Source organism: Formica exsecta, unplaced genomic scaffold, assembly GCF_003651465.1.
Source record: "Formica exsecta isolate Colony F162 unplaced genomic scaffold, ASM365146v1 scaffold613, whole genome shotgun sequence".
NCBI classification, from domain to species: domain Eukaryota; kingdom Metazoa; phylum Arthropoda; class Insecta; order Hymenoptera; family Formicidae; genus Formica; species Formica exsecta.
In genome coordinates, this window is record NW_021853374.1 from 306305 (window position 1) to 314715 (window position 8411).

At 25.6% G+C, this 8411-nt stretch overlaps 1 protein-coding gene and 1 pseudogene across 1 annotated transcript in view; one reads left to right on the forward strand and one right to left on the reverse strand.

Moving 5' to 3' along the window:
- On the forward strand, positions 1–2439 carry LOC115242572 (annotated as a pseudogene).
- Positions 2440–5671: 3232 nt separating this feature from the next.
- LOC115242576 (aminopeptidase N-like) overlaps positions 5672–8411 on the reverse strand; it is a 9543-nt gene continuing 6803 nt past the window's right edge. The window contains exons 8-12 of the mRNA XM_029818969.1: positions 7813–8087; positions 6862–7052; positions 6327–6695; positions 6161–6230; positions 5672–5943 (exon numbers count right to left, since the gene is read on the reverse strand). Of these exons, the coding sequence (XP_029674829.1) occupies positions 5806–5943; positions 6161–6230; positions 6327–6695; positions 6862–7052; positions 7813–8087 (1043 nt within the window). The 3' untranslated portion in view covers positions 5672–5805. The remainder of the gene's footprint in view (positions 5944–6160; positions 6231–6326; positions 6696–6861; positions 7053–7812; positions 8088–8411) is intronic.

Genomic DNA, 8411 nt, shown 5'->3' on the forward strand with positions numbered 1-8411 from the left:
ATGTCTTTAGAGAAAATATTAATTGCGAAGATGAAGATGATATGGTATTAAACGATGATGCCTTTAGAGAAAATATTAATCTCGAAGATGATGATGATATTATACCGAACGATGATGCCTTTAGAGGATATAATCATTTCCAAGATGAAATTAATATTATACCGGACGCTGATGAGGACTTTGCAAGAAATAATGGAAATGAAGATAATAGACCACCATTACACATGTTATTATTTACACCTACCCTCGAATATATAAGAAATGGTACGTATATAAAGTTCATTACTTGATTTAGATACGTAATACTTTATGATTCTGTTATTACATAATGATATAGTTCTGTACGTCGTATTGCACCAATTTTTCGACGAATTTGAAATTACGGTAGTTAGCTGCCCCTGTCTAACTAGACCGCCATATAATCTTGCTGCGGTTGGTAAGAAACATAATAACAAGCATTTTTGATTTTCTGCATTCGAAATGCAATACATTTACATAATGTGTTTTACATTTTAACAGGACTATCTGGCAACACGGGGATTTTGCAAATGGGTGATGTACATAATGTTGCCCCAATCTCGCAGACAGATCTGATATTCGACCTATATTATCAAGCTATTGCTATGATTTCTTTGTTATTGGATCAGGTTTTGCCGCAAAACCATCTATGCCTTACAATGGTCATGTATGTATTATTGATATTTTTACATATAAAGAAACATATTGACTTCATGAAAAGAAATTGAATATGCAAACAGATTATTGCTTTATTCTTACTATTTTTACTACTACATATCTTTTATTTTAATTATATATCAATTTATCACTAATTTAAGTAGCGCTTCTACTTATTTGAATCTCATATTTGTCTTTTTATCTATTTATAAGAACGCATTTTTTTACAGCTTACTATAAACACGATAATCTCAGCAAATCCCACAAATATTATTAATAATAGTCGTATCGTTTATGAGGATGCTAATACTGGGCAGATAAGATTGCAAACTGTCAACGATCCCAATCAAATAAAATGCTCTATGTTGGGCAACTTCTATTTTAGTGAAGGTAGACGAGGAATGATGATTAAAATTCGCGCTAAAGGACGCAAAACCCTTTATAATCTCACATCGTTAATACAGTACTCTCTGTATTTTCATTGTCGATATCCAATCGGTAAGAAATTATTTATATGAGAGTATAATTTAATTTTGCGAAATAAATAGAGAACAAAAATAATAAAATTGATTCATAAAAATACTGTGTCTATAAATAAATAAATCTTTCATATCCAACATTTTAGGTTTAGGTGTTGTGCTCAAAATAGATGGGGAAAAAATGTTATTATATATCACACCAGAAAATTATTTAGAATGGTTTACCCCAAACATGGATTTTGACAGATGGTTAAAGTTATATCAATTCGACTGCATGGATCTAATAGCTGTGGGTGCATCAACCAACCTTGTAATGACACAGAGATCTCACGAATGTGTAAGTTATTTGTTAAGTGCACAAGCAGGCATTACTTTTTAAATCATTGTTTTTAAATTCTTTATTTTTAAATAGATCGGCATTAAATGACGAATTTTTTTGTTCTTTTTTTTTTTGGTTTTTTGTAATGAATTTGCATTTGTACGCATTGTTACATATATGTTATGTGAATTAATATATTATAATATATTTCAAAATTTCATGCTTGTTAGCTTGATTATTGTAATATTATTAATAACGTCAATACTTCATATTCAACGCCGATACATCACGAAACGTTCATATATCATAAGCTTTATATTTTGCAGCGGATGTTCGCAAGTCCTTACAGGTTTAACATTTTCTCCAATTATCAAACAGGCGGAGAGTTTCACCTTGATATGACACCGAATGAAACAGAGTACATTGGTTACTTCAATATAGCGCAAAGAATATATTTTTAAATGTGACAAATATTTTTATTCTTGATATGAAATCATGTGTCGCGAGAAATTTAGATGAGATATTTCTATAAAGTGACAAAGATATTCTTGACAAGAATATCTCACATAAATCTTTAGGACAAGGATTATCTCCGCACAAAGATTATTTTTTTTCGGACGCAACAAATCGCAATGTTGTTATTAATATTTTAATTTACTGACTGAAATAACGTAGTTCAAATGGTCTACGTTTCTGTTTTGATTCATGACAAAGAAAAATATCAATAAAATGTTTTAGAGTTTGATGATATTTTTCTATATTTTTCCTCTTACTTTCTCTGCAGATGAAATAATTTTGTGTGTGTGTGTGTTCGACTTCTTTTACAAACAATTGGTATAAGGATACATGCACACAAAATACATATTTGTAGATAATTACTATCTACTATCTGAATTAGATGGTGCAAACAAACATAGAACTGTATCTACTGCAAAACGTTAAATTTTAATTTCATGAAGCTATTGTAATTTGTCGATATTATTTTAGTATTATATTACCAATTTAAAAAAAATTCACACATACACACAAATTTTTTCAATTTTCTAAATTTATCACATTTTTATCACATTAAACACAATTTACAAATTTGTACCAATTTGTAAATTTAAAATGTATTTACAATCTAACAAAATTATTGAGCCATTATTATTCATAATCAATGCAGTCTTGTACTTGTTTATGCTGTCATTTTTCTAAATTTTATTTCGGAAGAAACCATTTCTAATTTACCGAAATGTTTTATGCAATTAGCAATATCCACTTATATAGATTATAAAAGTAGAATAATATATTTAATAAATAGTAATCGAAATACGATTACTATAATAATATATCATAATTTGCAATATTTTTAGAGTAAAATTATGTTATATACAATGTATATAAAAAATTTGTAAAATATATACTTAGTTTTTTAAGAAACTGTGTTATGTATATATTTTCGTACATATATCATACATCTAAGCTCATATTTTTTATATTTATCCCATCACATTATAAAGTATACTATCAAAATAATTGCATAAAAAATATCGTGGATGATAAATATAGTAAGATGTCATTTATATCAATTATATCGATCATTAAAATGCGCATATGTCATGTTTTGTATTAATAGAATATAGTTGTAGAAAAAAATAAAATTTTGCTAATTAATATCTTATCATTATCGATATTTCTTTTTAATATACACGCTTAAATTATTGTGATAATAAATATCTATTTTATTTATAGCTGTTTAGAAATACTCAAATCTTGATAACAATTTAGTCTATGTTCAGGTGTCGTAGCGTTACCAAGTGGCTTATCCGGAATTTTAAGCCAAATAAACTTTTGATTAAGATATTTCAGGAACTAAAGCCGTAATTAAAAACTAACAATATTTTTCTAATGTAATATGAATACAAACTTTTGATTACGACCAGTTGGACTAATTGTAAGATTGGTACAATCAATCCTGAGAAATGATAATCGTATATCAGAGTTGTGACAATTTTTGTTCTCATTTTTCTTCAAGTTTAGGTTCAAACTCACGTACGCACATTTGCATGCAAAGCGAGTATATCCCTCAAGACGAATTTGCAACGCTCACGATTATTCGTTTAGTATGCACATACATCTGGAGAGACCAAGCTATAGTTTGTATATGTGTGTGCACTTACTTATACTTAATAATGTTAATAAGAATATCGCAAAATGTAACAAGAAAAAAAAAGTGATAAAATAAGATTTTTGGAAAACACGATTTGAAAGCCATGAACCTCAAACTGCACAAACAGTTTTCATCAATTATAAAGCATAAAATTGTTTATATATATGATTCTATGATTTTAAAATAAATTATATAATATATCTATTTCATTTATATCAACTATCTATTTAATTTATATTTATATTTTTTTTTGGTTTTCTACAAAAAACGGAATGTGTCACTTTAAGAAGTAATTGCGTGAAAAGTCAAAAACAGAATATATAGAACTGTACATTTTTAGATTCTGTTTTGTATCCAATAGTGGACTTTGCTTTGTGTAAATTATCAAAAATTGCAAAACCTTTTCTATGTCTAAAAAATCTGAAAAAGCTTTGATTATTTATGTTTATTTATAATAATATATTTGTAATAAACAATTAACAACTAAAATCTTTACGTTACTCAAGATTATAATTACAATTTTTCAATGTCATTGAAATCGATAAGATTGCTTCTAATATTAAGTTTCGTCGTAAATTTTAAATGAAAAATAATTAACTAACAGGAGAATCAATGCTTGAAAAAAACTTTATTAATTATGTAATATCGTAGAAAACTACACTAATTAATTATCAGTCAAGCATTATTAAGAATTTTTGCGATTTAAATTTGCGAAGAAATTTTCGTACAGATTAAACACAGTTCAAACTGAGCCTTGACTCATCACGAGTTTATTCCATAATGTTTAGACGGACATCGTGCCTCGGATTCATAATGTTCCGTAAAAGTTGATATTTTAGCCTCACGTCAAAAGATTTTATGCAACGAAATTATATACGTTATGTCGCGAGTCGAATTTTGAATAGAAAAATAAAGTACGCAGAAATGTTTACAACATAAGATTCAGATTGAGAAAAACATAAACGCTTACTTGTGAAGATTGGCTCGCAAAATTTGATGGCTGGAGATTCAAAGTTCAGTTTAATAATAGATGTATTAAATCTCATCTTTTCATTCTTCTTTTGCTGCATGTCGAATTTTTTTGAATTAACGTTATTCATAATCTCGAATGTTTGATTTGATTGCAAAATAATTGTTGTTGCAACTATAAGAGAGATTTCTAACAGCTTTTTTCGTTTGAACGCATATTCACATTCTACTATTGGATAAAAGATAGATAAGAGCCACGTGAAATAAAGTTTACCGATAAGAAAATACGGATGAACCAAAATGTCACACAATTGGATAAGATAAAATTTTTGAAAGTCCAAAAATTTTTTTAACCAATCATAAGACATTGTGTCTATGTGTGATTCTTGCTGGAAAATATAATAGCCATGAAATGAAAAGAAAAGGATAATGAAATACTATCATGAGAAGGAAACCTCATCAAACAAATTCATGCGCATACAAACGCATTTTTCTATCATAAAATACGCTTACTTTAAATACAACAAATTACGAATAAATGGAAAGAAGGCATAAAAGAAAAGAATTAATATATGTCTTCAGATAAAGAAAAATGTAAAATGCAGAGTATTTATAAAAAGAAATTTAAGTAAACTGTTTTTAATAATATTGACTATGTTTAAAATACTTACAAAAAATATATATTTTTTATAAAATGTGGTTATAACAAATTAAAAAAAATTGTTTCCAACAATATCAATAATTAATATCTATATTAATAATAAGTCATAATACAATAATAAGTATTATATCTGATACATATTTTGAATTATTACACTGACATAATTAATTTATATCTGGTATATTAAATTAATATATATCTTTTAATATCGAAAAGAGAGTTGCAATTTAAGTATGCTGATTTAATATTATATATGTATATATATATAATATACTTATGTGTAAATGTATATATTATATAAACTTATCATAAATATGTGTATGTATAATAAACATTACATATATATTACTAATATCTAAAATAATATTAAAACTGCATTACCAAAAAGCTAATGTAATATTAAAAATATTCACAATATAATTCAAAACAATTAAATAATTATTAAAATCTTTTTAAAAATAATAATCAGGTATAAGTTTATAACATACTATCTCAAACATTTTTAACACTGTGTTCTTGATTTCTAAGCAGTTCGGTATGTTGCAGATCTTTAGTTTTTCAATAAACTGAACAAAGATTGAAAATATTTTGTTTGTCTGTCGATCTCCAACGATCGTGTTTCTAACTTGCGTTTAACAGCGGAAATTGATAATTCCGTCTCTAATTCGTCTTTTACAAATTTGCGTATCTAAAATAAATAAATATTATTTTAACAATCAAAATAATTTTGTAATTAGTGATTATTGCATTATCGCACAAGCAAATTCTTATTATTAACATAATTATAGAAAAGATACGTAGAGGATTGTACATATGTGGCATATGCAATGATCAATAAATTTTATAATAATAACTTAATATAAATATATATATGTAAGTATGGAATTTTGATTCATAAAATTTACCTCGTCAAACTGCTCTTTAGAATATACATTGTTAATTATAACGGTTAATGCTGCAATATCATTGACTCGCCTAAAAAATAAGAAAACAATGTACATTTATAATAAATGCGTACAACACATTTTTATTTTTGTGAGCAGTATATCTTTATAAAGTAAATGTCATTACCTGAATTTTACTTTTTTGAAATTCTTTAATATGTCTTTAAGCATGTACTGAGTATTTCTCGCGAGAATAGAAAGAAAAATATTAGCAATTAAAGCATCAGTACGTTCTCTTGCTCGTTCTAATTGTTCAGAATCAAAAACAAGTAGTTTATACTCATATATTGGAGCAACTTTTGGTAATATTTTCTCTAAATAGTAGATTATGATTTCAGGGCTTTCAGAATAAGTCAAGCATTCCAAAATGGTATGATCAAAATTTTTCTCCTTATAGGTTTCATTAAAGAGTTTATCAACAAGTTTATTACTTGTATCAAGATTTGCTATTTTCATACCATTACAGTATGTCCATTTCTTCCATCCAGGCAAAAGTCTACAAAAGGCAGTCCACAAAGAAAGTAAAACTCTTTTAACGAAATTGAGCTAATAGTATCTTCAGTGTTTGATAAATAATTTTTGATAAATTTCAAAAATGGTTTATTGCACATATGCACAATATAAAAAATATGCATAAAAAAACAATGATTATAAAAAGTTACTTATTCTGTTCAGGATTTGTCAAATGCTGTTGCAATCGATTTCCGACTATTGCTCTGCATAGGATACTATTGACAATACAGCTCCATTTTGCGAGTTCTTGCTTTAAACATTTAGTATGATCGTCGCCGGACATTGGAGTACTAGCGTAATATGTAAACCATTTCATATATACTAGCGGAATTACTATTGCCTAAAATTTAATAAGAAATATATTATTTTTATTTAGTTTATTTTTTTTATTATTTACAATAGACATAATGTATGTGCAAAATATACATATCTTTATTAGACAATTTCATTTTAATAGATATGTAATCTTATTGTTAGTTATATACATCTACACACTAGTACAATATTCAAATTTATAGATCTCTTATTCGAGCAATTCTGTACATATTTTGTATCATCTAAACATATATATTATAAACATATATATATCGATGTATATATTTCAGTGTATAAACATATATTGACGTATTGATCGATGTATGCGACAAATTATTTTCTTAATTAAAAACTGTTGTATATCAAATATAGATTTTAAAAATTCCGAATTTGTAAAATTTCAATTTTTATAATATAAGCATTTATAAATGAATTATGTGCTATATAAATTGTAACAAACTTATTTTAAAATTAAAGCTTAGTTTTTGCAAAACGTTTGCAAACTTTTTATGCGCCGCAAATATTTTCTAACAGAAGAAAGTTAATATGATAAATATTGTTATTGTATTTTATAATTTTCAAAAATTAAGTATAAATTATATCATTGACTTATAATACAAATTTTATGCAGATAGTATTATAAGAAAATAACAATATATACCTACTATATATATTTATTATTTAAATAATTATTTCACAATTATGATCAGACATCGCTGTATTATTGTATATGCACTTTTTTTCTTAACAGATAATTTATTAATAAAATTTATTTTTACGTTTACCTCGACTTTTGTTTTGAATTCATGAAATTCAAAGAATGCGAACATATTCGATATAAATTCAAAAATTTTGAGCATAGGATACCATGCGATATAATCTGTTTCTTTTGACAAATAATTAGCGAGTTGCCAAAATATGGAAAAATCAAGTTTCTTCTCTACCGCAAAATAAAATGCATCATCGATGATTTGTGCTCGATTGAGAACATGTATATTCCTATATTCTTCAGAATTCAAGTATTCAATTTTTATAATATAAGCATTTATAAATGAATTATGTGCTATATAAATTGTAACAAACTTATTTTAAAATTAAAGCTTGGTTTTTGCAAAACGTTTGCAAACTTTTAATATGCGCCACAAATATTTTCTAACTGATGAAAATTAATATGAAAAATAATTGTTATTATACTCAATAATTTTCTAAAATTAAATATAAATTATATTATTGACTAATAATACAAATTTTATGCAAATGATATTATAAGAAAATAACAATAAAAAATTCTAAATCTGACTATTAAATTTAAGAAATCTATTAGCCCTTTTCGAAATTATATTTTTTCTTTTTATAAATAGAAGGTAATATAATTATATATAAT